General features: G+C 41.2%; 1 protein-coding gene across 5 annotated transcripts in view; it reads right to left on the reverse strand.

Moving 5' to 3' along the window:
- Positions 1 to 6211: 6211 nt before the first annotated feature.
- Positions 6212 to 20971, reverse strand: part of MPND (MPN domain containing) — a 145559-nt gene continuing 130799 nt past the window's right edge. For 2 of the 5 annotated variants that reach the window (XM_073544578.1, XM_073544569.1), the window contains exons 12-14: positions 20769 to 20861; positions 13155 to 13225; positions 6212 to 6403 (exon numbers count right to left, since the gene is read on the reverse strand). In XM_073544578.1, coding sequence (XP_073400679.1) covers positions 6286 to 6403; positions 13155 to 13225; positions 20769 to 20861 — 282 coding nt within the window. In that variant the 3' untranslated portion in view covers positions 6212 to 6285. The remainder of the gene's footprint in view (positions 6404 to 13154; positions 13226 to 20768; positions 20862 to 20971) is intronic. The other 3 variants (XM_073544594.1, XR_012220129.1, XM_073544601.1) reach the window with 3 other exon arrangements.

Here is a 20971-nt window from a genome sequence, read left to right on the forward strand (position 1 = left end):
ATATATATGTATATATGTATTCTATGTGTATATATCTATTTTTTCTTTTGTGTTATAAACCCTGTCATAGGGCTTCATTATATGTCCATTTTGCAAGCCGGCAAGAAAATCTCACCATACGGATGCTCACATCCGCAAAATATGCGACACCTTGATTACGGATGACATACAGAGCACTGTTTAGGGGACATTTCTCCGTATTACGCATGTAAAATACGGACCGTATTTTGCGTCGGTTAGTGTGACCACGGCCTAGCAGTGGTAAATCCCAGTGGATATATTTAATCAGCCATCATGTGTTTTTAAGAACCACTGGTGGAGCGGAGCTCTGCCCATGGCTAATAACCTGGTAAACGCCGGTCAATCTCTGACAGTGGAATTTAACACATGGTGGCAGAAGGGAACATCATTCCACCTTCCCATCGGAGTGCCTGTGATGTGATCGCGGAGTGCCGATGGGTTGCCATGACAGCCAGGAGTATACTGATGACCATCTTGCCTGTCATTATAATACTCCTGTGAAAGCCAGCATTTAGCATAGTAATATAGTTTTTTGAGGTTGAAGGAAGACTTTAAGTCCATCTAGTTCAACCCATAGCATAACATGTTGATCCAGAGGAAGGCAAAAAAACAAACCCCATGCGGCAAATACTAAGTTCCACTTTGGGGGAAAAAATTTCTTCCCGACCCCACATACGGCAATCAGACTAGCTCCCGGGATCAACGCAATATTAAGGAAACTAGTGTATATACCCTGTAATATTATACTTTTCAAGAAAGGCATCCAGTCCCTTCTTAAATTTTAGTAGGGAATCACTCATTACAACATCATATGGCAGAGAGTTCCATAGTCTCACTGCTCTTACAGTAAAGAATCCGCGTCTGTGAGTATGCTTAAACCTTCTTTCCTCCAGACATAGAGGATGCCCCCTTGTCCCCGTCACAGGTCTAAGAGTAAAAAGATCATTAGAAAGGTCTTTGTACTGTCCCCGCATATATTTATACATTGTAATAAGATCACCCCTAAGCCTTCGTTTTTCCAAACTAAATAACCCCAGGTGTAATAACCTGTCTTGGTATTGCAGACCCCCTAGTTCCCTAATAACCTTGGTCGCTCTTCTCTGCACCCGCTCCAGTTCAGCTATGTCTTTCTTATACACCGGACGCCAGAACTGTACACAGTATTCTAAGTGTGGTCGCACTAGTGACTTATATAGAGGTAAAATTATGTTCTCCTCATGAGCATCTATGCCTCTTTTAATGCATCTCATTATTTTATTTGCCTTTGCAGCAGCTGCCTGACACTGGCCACTAAATGTGAGTTTGTCGTCCACCCATACACCCAGGTCTTTTTCAGTGAGTTTTGCCCAGTGTTTTACAATTAAGCACATAATTATACATCTTGTTTGTTCTACCCAAGTGCATGACCTTACATTTATCCCCATTAAAACTCATTTGCCATTTATCAGCCCAAGCTTCTAGTTTACATAAATCCTCCTGTAATATAAAATTGTCCTCCTCTGCATTGATTACCCTGCAGAGTTTAGTGTCATCTGCAAATATTGAAATTCTACTCTGTGCCCCCTACAAGGTCATTAATAAATGTTAAAAAGCGGGCCCAATACTGACCCTGTGGTACCCCCACTGCTAACCGTGACCCCGTCCGAGTGTGCTCTATTAATAACCACCCTTTGTTTCCTATTCCTGAGCCAGCTCTTAACCCACTTACACATATTTTCCCCTATCCCCATTGTTTTCATTTTATCTATCAACCTTTTGTGTGGCACCGTATCAAAAGCTTTTGAAAAGTCCATGTATACCACGTCCACTGCATTCCCTTGGTCCACTCCGGGACTTACCTCTTCATAGAAACTCATCAGATTAGTCTGACAGGAACGGTCCTTTGTAAACCCATGTTGATATTGGGTCATGAGGTCTTCAGATACTCCAGTATAGTTTCTCTTAGAAAACCCTCCAGGATTTTACCCACAGTAGAGGTTAAAGCTCACTGGCCTATAATTTCCAAGTTCAGTTTTTGTCCCCTTTTTGAATATTGGCACCACATTTGCCATACGCCAGTCCTGTGGTACAAACCCTGTTATTATGGAATCTTTAAAGATTAAAAATAATGGTCTATCTAAGACTGTACTTAATTCCTGCAGTACTCAGGGGTATATCCCATCCGGGCCCGGGGATTTGTCAATTTTAGTGATTTTTAGATGCCGCCGTACTTCCTGCTGGGTTAAGCAGGTGACATTTAATGGAGAATTTTTGTTATCACTGATCATGTTATCCGTCATGGGATTTTCTTGTGTAAATACTGTTGAAAAAAGTCATTTAGCATATTGGCTTTTTCCTCATCACAAAATGTATCCTCTGCGATCTCCTGCTGTAATGTCAGTATTGTCTTTTGCTTCCTCCCCTGCCCAGGAGCTGTGGTATGTTCTGTACACTGTCAGACACAGGGGTGAGAGAGACAGAGTACAGGGGGGAGATAGCTCAAACGGGACAGCACATGTGGGGAAAACACAGCACAGGAAGGAGACAGCAGACAAGGGGGATAGCATATGAGGTAGACAGGTCAAAGAACAGAGCACAGACGGGAGAAGTCAGCACATGGGGAGAGTGGATAGGTGGGTGAGCACATGGGGGGGAGATTCTCAATGCTGCAAAGCCTGCCCCCATTGTGACATTACCGCCCTCCATCAGACCTCCATCTAGGTTTTTATACAAATATGAATCTGAAAATGGTGATGTGTATTTTTATTCAGCCCCCCTGATTCAATACTTTGTAGGACCATCATCGGCTGCAAGTCTTTTGGGGTAAGTCTCTACCAGCTTTGCTCATCTGGAAGCTGAAATTTTTGCCCATTCTTCTTTTCACAGTGATATTGAATGGACAGTGTCTGTGAACAGCAATTTTTCAAGTCTTGCCACAAATTCTCAATGGGATTTAAGTCTGGACTTTGAGCCATTCAATCACATGAATATGATTTGATCTAAATGATTACATTTTAGCTCCGGCAGTATCTTTAGGGTTGTTGTCTTATTTTATGGTTAACCTATGCCCCAGTCTCAAATCTTTTGCAGCCTGTGAGGAGCTGACCACTTAATAAAGACTATAGGACGAATAGACGTAAAGCGGAGTCCACAGCTCTAAGGGATACAGACTTTTTCCAGCACGGAGCACCGGTTACATCAATATTATTGTATTTTATTAGATAGTTGCTTGCTGTGTTTTATTAGTGATTTCCTTGCTCATCAGTTCATCCTCAGGAATCAATGTTTCTGTTAAGTGACAGCAAGTAGAGGAAGTGCAGGTTGTATCTTATGTATATATAAGGCCAGACAGGAGATTGCCTAAGGTAAATATAAAGCAATCCTGTCAATCTCACCTGTATCTCAAGGTCTCAATCCATTGTACTCTGAGCAGTAGGCCCATTGTGTGGATGAGAATTGTAGACTCAGGGGAGCCATCACCACAAGGGGTCTCACATGGAATCCCAGGCGATGGGCTTATTGAATATGCTTCATTCTGTGAGTTAAAGAAAAATGTTTAAGGGGGAGGGATAAACAGACACCACAGGTTTAGTCAGGCAGTTGGAGTAAATTCAAAGGGAGAGGATCCACGCTGGGATGGATGGTCTATGGAGCTTTGGAGATCGGTTGCCGACTGGGCTGAATCCACCTGCTACTGTTGAGGGATCTAACTTTCTTAAGGATTGTTGGTCCTGGATACATGGACGTCAGTTGTGTTGTTGTCTGGAGGAGCCTGGACTGTGACTACAGACTAAACGGCCAGGAGATATGAAATCTGTGGGCCAACCAAAAGTTGGGAGGCAGTGAGTATCGCCGGGTAAGGGGACAGTAGGACTATCGGCCCCGGGGAGGGGATCTTGTGGACTGAGGAGACTGTATTTTGGCCATCTACCTGGATTTGTTGTAAAACCATGGATGTATGGAATAAAAAAATAGTTGCATTGTTAACCTGCCTAAGTGATTATTACAACCCACAACCTCAGATCTTCACACAGCCTCAAACAGATTTTCCTCCAGGATTTCCCTTTATTTAGCTCCATCCATCTTTCCGTTAACTCTGAGCAGCTTTCCGGTCCCTGCTGAAGAAAAGCATCCTCACAGCCTGATTCTGACACCACTTTTGATAGTGGAGATAGTGTTTTCAGCGTGACGTGTAGTGTTAATTTTCCTCCACACATAGCATATTTCATTTAGCCCAAAAAAGTTCTACTTTGGTCTCATCTGACCAGAGCACATTCTTACACATTCTAGCTGTGTCCCCTACGTGGCTTTTTGCAAACTGCAAATGGGACTTCTTATGGTTTGCTTTCAAAACTTGATTTCTTCTTGCCACTCTTCAATAAAGGACAGATTTGTGGAGTCTATGACAAATAGTTGTCCTGTGGACCGATTCTCCCACCTTAGCTGAGAATCTCTGCATGTCTTCAGAGTGGCCATGAGCTTTTTGTCTGCTTCTCTAATTACTGTTCACCTTGCTTGTGATATTAGTTTAGGTGGATGGCTATATCTTGGTAGGTTTGCAGTTGTTGCATACTCCGTCCATTTTTGGATCATGGATTGAACAGTGCTCCAAAGATGTTCAGAGCTCAAGCATTATTTTTCTTTTATAAATTAACCCTGCTTTATACTTCTCCAAAACTTTATCCCTGACCTGTCTGGTGTGTTCCATGGTTTCCACAATGCTGTTTGATACCTAATGTTCTCAAACAATCCTCTGAGACCTTCACAGAACAGCTGTAGTTACGCTGATAATACATTACATACTGGTGGACTCAATTTACTATTTCTGTGACTTCTGCTGGCTGATGAAGCGGTAGTGAAACACTTGTTGGAGTGGTGTGTGCAGGGGGCAGGGAAGAGTCTGACCGGTTAGTAATATCTTCATAGCGTTATCACTGATGCACTTTACTTTTATTGTATATTGCTCACATTAAGAGGTGAACCAGACTTCTGGTATATGCACTTTATTTTTTATTATAGACAACTTTGCTCATAGGCCAATTATTATGGCGCACACTATGTTATTATAGCACTTGCAATGAATATATACTTTATTTAATCTTAAAAGAGAAATAAATCTCTATTACAGAGAATGAATCACTTGATGATCAATGTATTTCTAATGTGCACTTTTTTGTATACACATGCTAATTGATGTTTACTATGAATATATAGAGTTGCATATCTCGCACTAATTTTATTTTTTAATATTATTGGTCGTGTATCTTTATATTTTTTTCTGCCAGCCATTGCAGTTTCTCCATGCCCCCTGCATACATATGCATTTTTAGTTCTTATTTTTTTACTTTTTATGAAAATAAGAATAAAATCTCTTTTTGTAACATCTTGTCTTTTTAATCAGTATAACATTTTGTGTCATTATGTCTTTCTTGTGATACATTGAATAAAAACAGTCTAATTTTATGAATAACACTTTGAATGTCTTTTGTTTGGGTTATATATTGTATCAGACACTGAGTGTTTTTGATTTTTAGTATACCATTAGTATTTCTTTTCTATATAGGTATCTACCATATAGCAACTGGATTGCTCTCAGCACATATCATGCTGGGGAAAACACTTATGGCTTTCACATCACACAGGAAAGCAATCATTGTCACACATATCTCCCTTCATGTACGACCACCAGTGACCCTGTCACAAATAATATATACACACACACAAAATGCTGCCACTATCAAATACAATGATTTCTAAAAGAAAATAAACAAGCCCTCATACGGCTACATCAATAACAATTGTAAAAAGTTACACCTCTTGGTACCCGTCAACAAAAAATTAAACAAAAAGATTGTTCATTATAGAGACCAAAGCTGTAGCCACCCATCATGGAGATGGCACAAGATACCGAACTCAGAAAGTAGCTGCAGGGGTGATGTCACATCGACAGCGCCCAGTTTATTTATTTTTTTGTACAAATAGGATCAGGGGCCAGGAAATATTTCATATCTTTTCCATGTGGTCTTACCTGCATGGCTTTGCATTTATTTGCTTTTATTTTCTTGTCGTCAATTATGTATGGTTATATTTTCATAGACAAATGTTAACATTTTAATTCTTTAAAGAAGTGTAACCAAATAGCTTTGTGAAAATTGTATTCAAAGTTAATTACCATTTTTAATGCCCCTTGTGGTCATGTTAAATGAAGAAATACAGCTAGAACTATTTTTTATTAAATACATAAGGTGACTGCAGATAACAACAACGTAGACTTACATTTTATTATTAATGGAAATGATAAATTAATCCTGTAAATTCACAGCAACTAGGTAAGAGCTCTATAAATTTGGTCAATAACAGCCTCATATCCAGCATCTTTCGGAACCCGTGTAGCCAATGATCCCTGCAAATAAAATAAGGACAGTTAAGTGTTAACAGAATAAAAATATATTCTGGTTATTTGTATCTAGCAAAAAATAATGTGTGCACTGTTAGGCTCCAAGGTATAATGTCATCTTTAAAGGGATTTACTTCTATAGGCACTTTGATTATGCAAATTGCTTCTTCAGAGAGGAAAAAGCCTAGAACTCTATAGCGCGACCTCTTGGAAGCTATAAGACTACTATTAGATAGCACAATAACCTGTAAAAGCCATTATAGGTTAGCTGATCACACGGACAGATCATTCAACCCCCTCACTGGCCATCTATAGGCTATGTAAGTAGTCAAGGTTATGCAGTCTATAAGAATTAAGATTACGGTGGTCACCTCTTCTGTGCATGTACTCAACGTAATCAGCCATTTAGTGCCTGCACAGAAGAGGACGTGTCCAGGGAAAAAGGATGCAGTAGTCACATGGGGTAAATCACATCATCTTGCTTCCTGCTAATGACAGACTCTATACTGTTTGCATCATTCATAGGTGGGCAGCCAGGGGCCTTAAGATGAATAGTTGCAAGAAGCTATGAGGAACTTTATGGTGTTTTGTGCTACAATAAACATGTTTAGGGCTTTTAACAAATATTTTTAACAAATTCTAAAAGGTAAAACATTGTAGAAATAGAATTGCTGAAAAAGATATGTAGTGAAATAGTTTGTGAAATCACATCTGGGAGCTCACCATGGACAAATACTGTAGACTCAATACTTTACGTCTGACATATTTTTTGCTCTTTCCTAACTGCCAATGGCGCCATTTTTTGGTAACTTTGTGTGAAAAAGTGTTTGACCCCTTCCTCATTTCTTATTCTTTAGCATGTTTGTCACACTTAAATGTTTCAGATCACCAAATAAAAATATTAGGCAAAGATAACACAAGTAAACGCAAAATACAGTTTTTAAATGAAGGTCTTTATTATTAAAGGAAAAAGAAATCCAAACCTACAGGGCCCTGTGTGAAAATGTGATCCCCCCCCTTAAAACAAATTAACTGTGGTTTATCACATCATTGGGAAGCAGAGTTAAAATAATCTACCCAAATTCAGGCCTAATTACTGGCTGGCTGTTTCAATAGGTATTATTGCACCTGTGCAGTTGCCATTTTACTTGGGTCCGCTGCACCGTTAGTGCATTTGTATTGAGGCCTGTCTATACAAGTAAGCATCTCTGTCTGTTTTGGTTTCTTCTCAAATATTGGAGGATTCTTTCCTCTTTCTGTGGTTTTCATGTTAGAGTAGGACTGGCAAGTGTAAGGAACTAATTTCTGCCACACCTGTTCTCAATCAAGAAATCACTTAAATAGGACCTGCCTGACAAAGTGAAGTAGACCAAAGGATACTCAAAAGCTAGACATCATGCCATGCCATCATCAGGACAATGATACAAAACACACCAGCAAGTCCACCTCTGAATGGCTTAAGTAAAACAAAATTGACTTTGGAGTGGTCCAATCAATGTCCTGACCTTAATCCAACTGAGATGCTGTGGTATGACCTTAAAAAGGCAGTTCATGCTCGGAAACCCTCCAATGTGGCTGAATTACAACAATTCTGCAAAAATGAGTGGGCCAAACTTCCGCTTTGTAAGACTTATTGCCATTTATCGCAAAAGCTTGATTGCAGTTGTTGCTGCTAAGGGTGTCAGAACCAGTTATTAGGTTTAGCGGAAATCAGGAAGGGGGCAAACCCTTTTTTTCACAGTGTATTAGAGAGAGGGATGGGGGTTTCTTCCATAAGCCCATCAGTTCATCACCTGATAACTGTATTGTAATCTGTGTCTTGTATCCACCACATATGTGTATTACCAGTGTCAAACTGCAATGCCAAGGGCCCACCAGTAATATTGACTCGGGGGGGCACTGATCAGATTCACACATATTACATTACCCTCATTCAAAAATTGGTGGTGTAAGTATCGATATAATACACTGGGAAGTGTGCTAAATGGTTGACGTTGTATTTGTCAATAGTGGATTGTGCAAACACTATTCATATAAGGTGGTAGGGGTGCCACTCATGCACAGGGGGCTACTGGAGATTCACACATTACCCTGTGGACCAGGCCAAGCCTGTTTATAACCATTACCTGACCAAAACACTTTGTTTCCCTGAAAGTAAACTATGAGGATGAATTTACATACAGTGTCAAAATGGTCAGTCATGCACATGCACAAAGAACCCCAGTGGCGTGAACAACGCCAATTGGTAAAATACCAACAGTCCCTCGCCAGGGAAAAAGAACACCCACTCATAGAAGACATGTATAACAAGGAGAAAAAAAGAGCATCGGGCCATAATCTAGTTTTATTATATCCACCTAGTTGCTATCGCATCGGGAGGATGCGATAGCATCACACCTCTTGCCATGTTAACCCTCAACACACACACTCCTCTCACCTTTCACTCCACATACGACCCCTTCTCTCACTCCGTCTCTCATACTCACGCCGTCATCGCCGCTGCTCCACGATCCCTGACATCATCTTCCACCGGCGCCATCCTGGATCCAGACGTTGTCCATGCCGGCGACATATTCTTGCGGCGACGCCATCTTGAGTATCGTGAAATCCCGCGATACTCAAGATGGCGTCGCTGGAAGAACATGTCGCCAGCGTGGACGACGTCGGGATCCAAAATGGCGTTGGCGAAATCTTGCGAGTTTTCGCCAACGCCATTTTGGATCCCGATGTCCTCGCCGGCGACATGTTCTTGCGGCGACGCCATCTTGAGTATCGCGGGATTTCGCCGATCCAAAATAGCGTCGCCGCAAGAACATGTCGCCGGCGTGGAGGACGTCTGGATCCAGGATGGCGCTGGCGGAAGAAGATGTCGGGGATCGTGGATCAGCGGCGATGACGGCGTGAGTATGAGAGACTGAGTGAGAGAAAGGGTCGTATGTGGAGTGAAAGAGTGAGTGGAGATGGTGAAAGGTGAGTGGAGTGTGTGTGTTGAGGAGTGGTGTGTTGAGGGTTAACATGGAAAGAGGTGTGCGGTGACGTCACCGGTTACAACTGGACGGAAGTTGTTACAACCGGAAGCTGCTTAGGGCATTTATTATTATAGATATATCACTTTATTAAACAATTACGGTAAGTACCAAAATATACAATATATAGAATAACCGTTAATAGACATCATGAGACAATAGCAGGATAGTCCAGATACCACAGGGAAGAAAACAGTACCCTATCATGCATGTGAGCAGCTTAAGAAAATATCATTGAATAAAGGTGCTAGTGCCTAGCTTGCTTCATACATGTATGAGAGCTCCCAGCAGAAGTCCATAGTAAATATAAAATGCGGACAGAGTCGTCCAGTAAAAGATATATATGACCAAATAGTGGGGAACACTGCAAACAACCCCGGACTGGGTATGGATGTTCCATAGAATGTACAGAAAAAAGCCTTTACTTACACACAAAAATTGTAAAGCTTGTTTTGAGTTTGCCAAAAGACACGTGGGCGACTGCCCAAATATATGAAGGAAGGTGCTGTGATCAGATGAGACCAAAACTTAACTTTTTGGCCACCAAGGTAAGCGCTATGTCTGGCACCAAACCAACACAGCTCATCACCCCAAGAACACCATCCCCACAGTGAAACATGGCGGTGGCAGCATCATGCTGTAGGGATGTTTTTCAGCAGCAGGGATAAGCAAAATTGTCCGAGTCGAGTGGAAGATAGATGGTGCAAAACAGGGATATCCTTGAGCAAAATCTGTTTCAGTCTGTCAGTGATTTGAGACTGTAACAGAGGTTCAACTTCCAACAAGACAATGACTCAAAGCATGCTGCTAAAGCAACACTCAAGTGGTATAAGGGCAAATGTGTAAATATTTTGGAGTGACCTAGTCAAAGCCTAGACCTTAATCCATTGAGAATCTGTGGTCAGACTTAAGAATTGTTTTTCAATAGAGAAAACCATCAAACTTGAAGGAGCTGGAGCAGTTTTTGCCTGAGGAATGGGAAAAAATCCCAGTGGCAAGATGTAGAAAGCTCATAGAGACATATCCAAATTGACTTGCAGCTGTTGTTATTAATGCGACGTGTCCTAAGTGCTTTGGGACTTGATTTTTTTTTAGCCTTTTTTAAAGCTTCTTCATGAATCTTATGCGGTTAACCTCTTGATAAGCTAAAACAATAATCAGAAAGCACAATTTCTGTAGTGGGGCCAATGTGGGTATGTATGTCCGGGATTGGCATCCGCACCGTTGCAGCTACAGCCACAAAATTTGGCGCAGTCACATGTCTGGACCCCGAGAGCGTCATAGGCTATGTTGTGAGGCGAAATTTTAACCCCGTGCATTACAATTCACCAAACAATTTTACCCCTATCTACATAATGGGGAAAAAGTGAAAGGAAAAGTGTTGGGAGGCAAATTGACAGCTGCCAGATGTGAACAAGGGGGACTTAAAGAATGAGAGCGATGGCGCCAAAGAGTATATACCTTACAGTTGCTAAGGTGGGGCCCTGACATGGGATACTCACCACACACGGGGATATGAACACACACACAAAATGCGCCACACACTACCACGTGCTTCAACACATATACCACCCTCAGCACACATTTCACCACACAGACACCAACCTCACAACATAAAAGTCGAAACACAAAAGTCGCCACTCAAAACTCGCCACGCTGTTCCAGAGCTGTTTAAAAGATGAAAAATGAGCTGTGATTGGTTGCTATCAGCAACAGCTTTCTTTGTAGACAGTTGTGGTAACTGAGGCCTATTATTCTTATTTCTATGGTGTTATCGTCCTTCTGTAAAGCTGGAAATAACACAATTTATTACCGTACCAACACAGACCACCCTCTGACACAGACTGCAGGGGAAGCCCAGTATCACACAGGATAGGATTAGATTAGATAGGATTAGATACACGGCTCAGCAGTCAGTATCACACAGGATAGGATTAGATACACAGCTCAGCAGACAGTATCACACAGGATAGGATTAGATACATAGCTCAGCATTCAGTATCACACAGGATAGGAATAGATACACGGCTGAGCACACAGCATCACACAGGATAGGATTAGATACACGGCTAAGCAGACAGTATCACACAGGATAGGATTAGATACACGGCTCAGCAGACAGTATCACACAGAATAGGATTAGATACACGGCTCAGCAGACAGTATCACACAGGATAGGATTAGATACACGGCTCAGCAGACAGTATCACACAGAATAGGATTAGATACACGGCTGAGCAGACAGTATCACACAGGATAGGATTAGATACACAGCTCAGCAGTCAGTATCACACAGAATAGTATTATATACATGGCTCAGCACACAGTATCACACAGAATAGGATTAGACACACGGCTCAGCAGTCAGTATCACACAGGATAGGATTAGATGCATGGTTTTTATGTGCAATATCATTATAATTTGTTATAACTAACCACAGTTGGTTACTATGCCCAGGCAACGCCGGGCTCTTCAGCTAGTATGTGATAAAATTGGAGTACTCCCAAAACAATTGCAAAACTAAAACAATGGAGTAAGCCATAATTCAGAAAAAGACACACAATATTAAAATAGAGAACATATAACATAGTATAATGAAAGCATATAAAGGAAAGCAGCACTAACTAAATCTTGTGGCATACAGCAGAGCACCAACAATAGTAATAGGTGGACAAGCTCAAGAAGTATAGTGCATAAAGTGCAAAGGATGATTAACCCCTTAAGCCCCAAGGGTGGTTTGCACGTTCATGACCGGGCCAATTTTTACAATTCTGACCACTGTCCCTTTATGAGGTAATAACTCTGGAACGCTTCCATGGATCCTGGTGATTCTGACATTGTTTTCTCGTGACATATTGAACTTCATGTTAGTGATAAAATTTCATTCAAATAACTTGCGTTTATTTGTGAAAAAAATGGAAATTTGGCGAAAATTTTGAAAATTTCGCAATTTTCCAACTTGAATTTTCATGCCCTTAAATCACATATCAGATATGGCACACAAAAAACTTAATAAATAACATTTCACATATGTTTACTTTACATCAGCACAATTTTGGAACCAAAATTTTTTTTGTTAGGAAGTTATAAGGGTTAAAAGTTGACCAGCAATTTCTCATTTTTGCAACACCATTTTATTTTTACGGACCACATCACATTTAAAGTCACTTTGAGGAGTCTATATGATAGAAAATACCCAAAAGTGACACCATTCTAAAAACTGCACCCCTCAAGGTGCTCAAAACCATATTCAAGAAGTTAATTAACCCTACAGGTGCTTCACAGGAATTTTTTTGAATGTTTAGAAAAAAAATGAACATTTAACTTTTTTTCACAAGAAAATTACTTCAGGTCCAATTTTTTTTATTTTACCAAGGGTAACAGGAGAAATTGGACTGCAAAAGTTATTGTGCAATTTGTCCTGAGTACGCTGATACCTGATATGTGGGGGGGAACCACTGTTTCGGCGCATGGCAGAGCTCAGAAGGGAAGGAGCCCCCTGAAGGGAAGAGCCCCCTGAGTAAGCAGACATGATGTTTTTAGGATAGGCTTGATCATTATACTATGTTATATGTTCTCTATTTTAATATTGTGTGTCATTTTCTGTATTACGAAAATGTATGTAGTTTATAATTTTCAGTGGTTTATGGCTTATTCCATTGTTTCAGCTTTGCAACCTCTTGATAAGAACTGACTTTTTAATTCATCTGCTTGTTTATCAAACGCCTACCAACTTCCTGCCATTCCTGGACCCGTTGAAGCGTCTGATCGATGTGAAACGGCAGTCATCTTCCGCTGCACCTTGTATTGAATAAAGAAAGGATTGTTTTACTGCATCACGGAGTGCCACCTATTTTTTTTTCCTCTTTGGCCTAGCAATTGTTAAGTACACGATGCTATATAATATGATTGCAATATACCAAAAGGATAAAAACTTTCATGGGAGTGCTTCTTTAAGGATCAGTGTAACTGCACACCTGGAAGAGTGCATGAGAGAGATGTGTAATCCTTCCCTCTACACCTGGTCTAATGGCCGAGACGTGTGAGCTTTCCTACTACAGTCAGCTGGTCTAGTGGGTGAGAGCTATGTGAGCCTTCACAATACACCAGGAAAATGTATTCCGACTTGATGTAGGAGTGTGCCTGTTGACAAAGTTCCTGGCACACAGAGGGCATTTGCAGAAAGTCAGCTGTTGGAGGAACAAGTCACGGCCTTCTTCAGTGTGCAGTCTTGGCCCCAATGGCATGATCTGAACTGAGTTATCCCACTGGGCTGCCTTGAAGTTGTCTCTATATTTTTTTGTGGGACTTTAACATGCCACCCCATGCCATGTGTGTTCTAAATTGTTTTTAACCTCTTTTCTTGGGACACAGGGTCCTCTATAGAGCAGGCTTGATCTCTGTCTAGAACTAGGGGTTCCCTTATATCGGGTAGAAGGGACCACTAGTGGCTGTAGGGTCTGTCAGGGCCCCCAGGGATAGCCATCGTGAGCGGGGGCGCCACAACGTTCCCCCCTTAGGGTGCCAACCTCCGCAGCCAGGCAGGGTACAGCTCAGTAAACAATTAGGGACTCACAGGGGTTACCCTAGTGTGGGCTATTTTTGAACACTTTTTTTTTTTTTTTCATTTTCTGTCACATTTTTTCTGGTGTGTACCACATTTGTGGTTTTTAAACAATAAAGTATCGTTTTAGGGATTTAATATATGAGTTTGATTTGAGAACCCTTTAAGGATTATATTTCAGATTGTTGGGATACAAAACAGCTAAACAAGTAGTAAAAGACAGAGAAGGAAAGGAAGAAGTGAAGAATGTGGGACCAATATTGGAAAAGGCAAATATGCTGGAGTGTGGATTTTTGGAAAATTTATTTTTTCCAATCTCCCTGCCCTTCCCTGAATCTGTGGCAAAGGAAAGGAACAGCAAGCACATAAATACTGTTGTGTGGTGAGGAAGTGCAGCAGTACGGGTGTAGAGAGACCACAATCGGGCATGTGGTGTAGTATCAATGTAGTGTCAATGATTTGATGCATTAAAAACTGAGACCATGACCGCTACCATCCCACCTCATTATAATTAGAAACATGGACCAGACAGATGGACTTGTAAACATTGTGGTCAGCAAAACCCTCCCTGGAGAGATACTTGTGCGACATGTGCTGCCTCCCTACCCTAAGCGTGTCACACAAAATGCTGTTTAGACGAGATCACATGTTGAGAAAGAAGATGCTGAATATTTCCCCTTACCCTTATGTTGCCTTACCCAGAGAACCAACCCGTCCCCATTTTTAGATAAATACAGATAATACAGAGGACATATAAGTGCACTTGGGCAGACCTAGAGAGTCTGGTCGCTGCAAAGGTAGGTGACGTACTGGGACACATAATTGGAACTTTTATGGACGTGACAAAGGATCAAATGTGGACAATGAATGAGCAGTCTGTACAGTCCAGAGAGATGTACTGTGAAGCTCTGATAGAATGGGCTATGTTGAAAAGATGTACTTTGGGCATTTACAACTGAGATGGGTAGCCATGGGGTCCAGTCGTAGAAACTCACTGGACGTTAAAATACTAATGGATTCGTTCATCGATGGTTAAGAATAAGATTTTGGGGGGGGCTGCAGAGAAGCCAGACCTGAATGCAGAAACATGGACTCAAAACACCTTTTGCAAGTGGCAAAGAGAGTTGAACAAAGCAGAATTAAGTTTGCAGTCATAAATGTGAGGGCACAGGGAAACCTTGTGACCTAGAAACAGTGCAGTGCTGGAACTGTGGGGAGAATGGATATTACTACAGACAGTGCAAATACCCCAGAAAGCAACAGACTGCTTTTCCACCACCATTACAATGGAAAGTTAGGAAGCACAGTGACGAATGTGCACTCCATGATTGGTTAAGAAAGTGTGAATTCAACTGCATAGCCTACTAAAGCTGCGACTGCTGCTCATGTGACGCTAAAAAGAGATACAGGAGAGAGGTGATATCACTGATAGAACGGCTCTATTATATAAAACTTTGGTTAGATGCAAGAGTGTGTTTTCTGAGTATACTAGAAAAGGAGAGGTAGGCCAAGTCCCCAGATAAGTATTGTAGAGTGAAATCAGGTGGGAAATGAGATCTTCAGCAAACATTTCGTAATATACAGTTGAAACCAAGAAGTTTATATACACTATATGAAAAGACACATATGCATGTTTTTCTCAATATCTGCCAAAATGGTAACAAAGTGGCTTAAGGATAACAAAGTCAATGTTTTAGAGTGGCCATCACAAAGTGCTGATCTCAATCCTATTGAAAATGTATGGGCAAAGCTGAAAAGGCAGGTGCAAGCAAGGTGACCTAGGTACCTGAAACGGTTACACCAGTTTTGTCAGGAGGAAGGGGCCCAAATTCCAACCAACTATTGTGAGAAGCTTGTAGAAGGATATCCCAACGTTTGGCCAAAGTCATTCAGGTTAAGGGCAATGGTACCAAATACTAATGAGATGTATGTAAACCTTTGACGTTGCAGTAAGTAATAAAAATGCCTTAAAACATTATCTCTCTCATTATTCTGGCATTTGGCAAATATTAATAATTATGGTAATTGACCTAAAACGGGAAGGGTTTAGTCTGATTTCACGTCAGATATTGAGAAAAACATGCAGATGTGTCTTTATATATAGTGTATGTAAACTTCTAGTTTCAATTGTACATGCGTGAATCTGTCTGGGTCTGAGGCAATTCCAGAAGGAAGGAACTTCAGGACACTTAGAATTTCCTGCTTGTTAATTGGTTTATTTAGTCAATCTAAAGCCTCAGAAGAATGTGTAGGAAGGTTGCACTTGGATAAATAGGTGTGCAAAAGGGAGGAACAACAAATCAGATCTGACAAGACAGAAGATTAGAATAGTAGTGAAAGAAAGTGGCTATTCCTGCAGGGTCATGTATGTTCTATCTGGAAACGTCACTAAATGCTGAGGAGCTGAAGCTGCAGACCGATCTAGTAATTGCTGGGCTAGCAATGTATGAGCTTTGTTGCCCTTGACATAGAGCTTATTCTCTGTGAAGAAAAGAAGCGTCTCAACTCTCCACGCAAAACCAGATCCTTCAATTTATGTACCTGCTACCATTTTCCAGTGAATCCGAATAGACTGGATAAAGTATAAGATTTGGCATGTTGTCTGATAATGATATGGGACCAATGGCCATGTTCTTAAGCAGTCTGAAGATAGGCATGTTTCTAAAAATAAATAAAAAAAAATAATCCATGGAGATTTGTGTATAATCTTTGGAGGAATAACCATCTTAAGGCATGGGCCCGCGTTAAAATACAAAAATCAGAATAAAAAAGGGTCAGACATATAAGTTGTGGTCTGTCCTGGACTCGGAGCCTGTCCATTTGCTCTGAAAATGAATGTTTAAAATCCCCCACTAGAAAGGCTGTTGAAGGCATTCTTTGCACAAGAAACAGAATTTGGGCTGCATTTGGCACATATCCTCTAAAATAAAGTAATGCCCATCAGGGCTGAGCATGTAGAAACAGGTGATATGACGACATCTCCCTTTTTATGGCTACAGCGTGCCAATCAAGCGGTGGGAAACATTCTTGCCACAAAACAAAATGTCCCCTGATTTATCATAATGGATCTCCTGCAAGAAGCCAACATCAACTTTTTGTAATCTTTAATTATTTTAACGTAAGGTGCCTTTTCCTATCTGGGTTAAGGCCCTTTACACTAAGAAAACTCCCCGAATCATTAGGATATATACAACAAGTAATTTCTAAATGGATCTCACCCATTGTACAAGTCACTCTACATCATCACATAACTATTAGGATCAACAAGTCTTCTTTACCTCATTTCAGCCTATTCCAGATAGATCCATTACTCTAACCAATAGTTTGACCTAGTGTTAAAAGAGGGGGAAGGAAAAAACACTAGGATAGGAGGTTGAAACTGATGACATACAACAAAAAAACATAAGCAACCTTGGCATATAATGCATTTCCCAAGAGCTCCAGGTTCTAAAACACTGTGAAAATCTAGTCAAGGTGTGTTAATTACAAAAATGTCCAAAATAAGTACCCTATGTCACAGAAGAGAAGTCAACAGCTAGAAAACAGTGGTGCGTAAGGAGAGTGGGAGAAAGCCCAGTAATGGACCAAGGCTACAGTAACTAACAAAATAAAACCAGGATATTTCAGTACCCACTACATCATAATATCAAATTGGTTTTTAATGGCGTGAATGAGAAACCAAAGTGTACCAACCCCTGTGTTCAAGGAGGGATTTCTGGAAAGGCAAGGCAATGGTGGGAGGATCCCCATCTCTTGCTAACCTGTTGCTGGCAAGGGACCTCAGACAATGTTTAAAAAAAATGGCATGAATAACCATTATTGAATATTTTGGGCTATCCTGTATATAGAGTGCCTGTGTAACTCATGTTGTGATCTAACAGAAGCACGGGTGGTCTTCCATGGTGCATGGAAATGCCGTGATCAGGGTGAACAGGAAGCCCCAGCTATACAAAATCCAGTGGTTCATCAGTTACACAAGTAGAGGGTTTAGGTGCCTTCTTTTCTGAAGTGTAATGCGAAATAAACAAGGATCTTGTTGGATTGCAGAGCCTTTGTATTCCAGTGTTGTTAGCGCTATCAACCTTTACTGTGGGAGATGGCGGCTCTCCAGCATGGTCAGGAATGGCCTTAAGATCCTCTGTATCACTCCACGTCTCTTACTTGCATATTGCTTCTTCTACCCCTACTGCCCAAGTCCTATGAGTGACTTTGCATAACCTGAGCAACTAATTTTTGGGAAAATAAACATTCTACAGGTAGGAAATATAAAAGCTGGTATTATCATGCTCAATTTTCAGGGTTTCATTTCAACATGTCCGTTAAATATCCTGGCTCATACATGCTATTTCACTCTGTGGTTCTCTCACTTCTGAGGTCAGTGCCTTAAAATCTTCTTTAGTAGGAAACTGACTGATATATTTGCTAAATGTCAGGATAGGAGGAGTATCTGATTCTGAATAGTTCCCCTTAGATTCTGAAGAGGTTCAGTGGTTTCATAAAATAGTATATTTGGAGAAACGAGAAAACATTTTACTCACATCAGGGGAGTTAGCAGTAGTACTGGTCCAGTCACTCTGCTAATGTATGTGCAGATTTTTTCAGCCTTGGTAAACTGTGAGAGGTTTGCTAGTCATAATACAAGAAACCCAAGCATGGGGCCTAGTATAATTCTATTGGTCTACAGCAACTTTGAGGAAGCAGGAGAGGGTTTGTTGTCTAATAGGGTTCTTAGTTTCTTGCATGTATTCAATACAGATTATCCTTGATAAAAACCAACTGGTCTAAAGCGCTGAAATATGATCCCGTAATTTATTGCCAGAATAAATCACACTGACGCACTTCAAAGATCTGTTATAGGCTTTATTGTACGGAGATTGCAGCTGACGGCCCCGAGCCTGCAAGGACAATAGCTCGCGGCTCGGGATCAGCAGGACGGAGCCAGCGCAGCCGGTGGTTCGGAGTCTCCCCCCCCCCACTCAGGTGGATGAAAGTACGTGTCAGCGGAGGCACCCACACTAATAGCCGGCATACAACACACTTCAAAGCAGCAGCCGCGACTGCCTCTAAACCAGGCGGCTGAAAGCTCCGAGAGATATGGGACAATAGCTCTCGGCCAGACTGCAGCGTGTCACCGCGGTCTGCACTTAAAGGGAATCTTTCACCTATTTTTTCGTCAGCTGCCGGCACCACCATCAGGGCTTTTCTACAGCATTCTGTAATGCTGTAGATAAACAGGTCAGAGTAAGTGCGCCTGCGTAGGAGCCGTAAGAAGGAGGACGTCATCGCTACAAGATGGGAGGCGCCGGACCGGACCGCGACACCCATCGGACCGGACCGGACGCCCGGGTAAGTATAATCTAACTCGTTTTTCTTATCTTTCAGGTTACATCGGGGGCTTATTACAGCATTACAGAATGCTGTAGGTAAGCCCCTTATGGCGGTGGCTGCATCTTATAGCCAAAAAATAGGTGACACATTCCTTTTAACAGTTGAATTTAGTGGAACTCTGCTGACCGACAGTGGACGTCTTGCGAAAGTGTTCAGCCCCCCTGGAACTTTTCAACCTTTTCCCACATATCATGCTTCAAACATAAAGATACCAAATGTAAAATTTTGGTGAAGAATCAACAACATGTGGGACACAATTGTGAAGTTGAATGAAATTTATTGGTTATTTTAAATTTTTGTGGAAATTCAAAAACTGAAAAGTGGGACGTGCAATATTATTCGTCCCCTTCACATTCAGTGCAGCAAACTCACTCCAGAAGTTCATTGTGGATCTCTGAATGATCCAATGTTGTCCTAAATGACTAATGATGATGTTTGGGAGACACACCAAACATGTGGAAGAAGGTGCTCTGGTCAGATGAAACCAAAATCGAACATTTTGTCAACAATGCCAAACGATATGTTTGGCATAAAGGCAACACAGCTCATCACCCTGAACACACCATCCCCACTGTCAAACATGGAGGTGGCAGCATCATGGGTTGGGCCTGCTTTTCTTCAGCAGGGACAGGGAAGATGGTTAAAATTGATGGGAAGATAGATGGAACCAAATACAGGACCATTCTTGAAGACTGGGACAGAGATTTGTCTTCCAACAAGACAATGATCCCAAACATAAAGCAAAATCTACAATGCAATAGATCACAAATAAACGTATCCAGGTGTTAGAATGGCCAAGTCAAAGTCCAGACCTGAATACAATCGAGAATCTGTGGAAAGAGCTGAAAACTGCAGTTCACAAACGATATCCATCAAACCTCGCTGAGCTCGAGCTGTTTGCCAAGGAAGAATGGGCAAGAATTTCAGTCTCTCGATGTACAAAACTGATACACATACCCCAAGCGACTTGCAGCTGTAATCGCAGCAAAAGGTGGCGCAACAAAGTATTAAGTTAAAGGGGCCGAATAATATTGCACGCCCCACTTTTCAGTTTTTGAATTTCCACAAAAATTTAAAATAACTAATAAATTTAGTTCAACTTCACAATTGTGTCCCACTTGTTGATTCTTCACCAAAAATTTACATTTCGTATCTTTAAGTTTGAAGCATGATATGTGGGAAAAGGTTAAAAAGTTCCAGGGAGCCGAATACTTTCACAAGGCACTGTAAGGAAATGGTGTCCCAACGGCCTGCTATATCTATACCCTTAATGACCGGAGTGGATCTTATACGTATCGCCAGTGCTATGCATGTTGTATTTTAGGTGGTAGAAATGATAAAAATTTAATTAAGGCATGTGTATAGTGACACACAGTTGACATAGGTTCATACCTTTATTTTATCTAGGAATGTATTCTCTTCATTCCAATTATCCCGGAGTGCAATTTGGTCTGGTCCTCCTTTATAAAACTCAACCAGCAGAGCCTATGGGAGATATAAACAGTGACTGAAAAATATGTAGTACTAGCTGAAGAGCTCGGTGCTGCCCGGGCATAGTAACTAACTACGGTTAGTTATAACAAATTATAATGATT

This window comes from Dendrobates tinctorius, unplaced genomic scaffold (assembly GCF_039654945.1).
Source record: "Dendrobates tinctorius isolate UK_male_01 unplaced genomic scaffold, ASM3965494v1 ptg000011l, whole genome shotgun sequence".
NCBI lineage: Eukaryota > Metazoa > Chordata > Amphibia > Anura > Dendrobatidae > Dendrobates > Dendrobates tinctorius.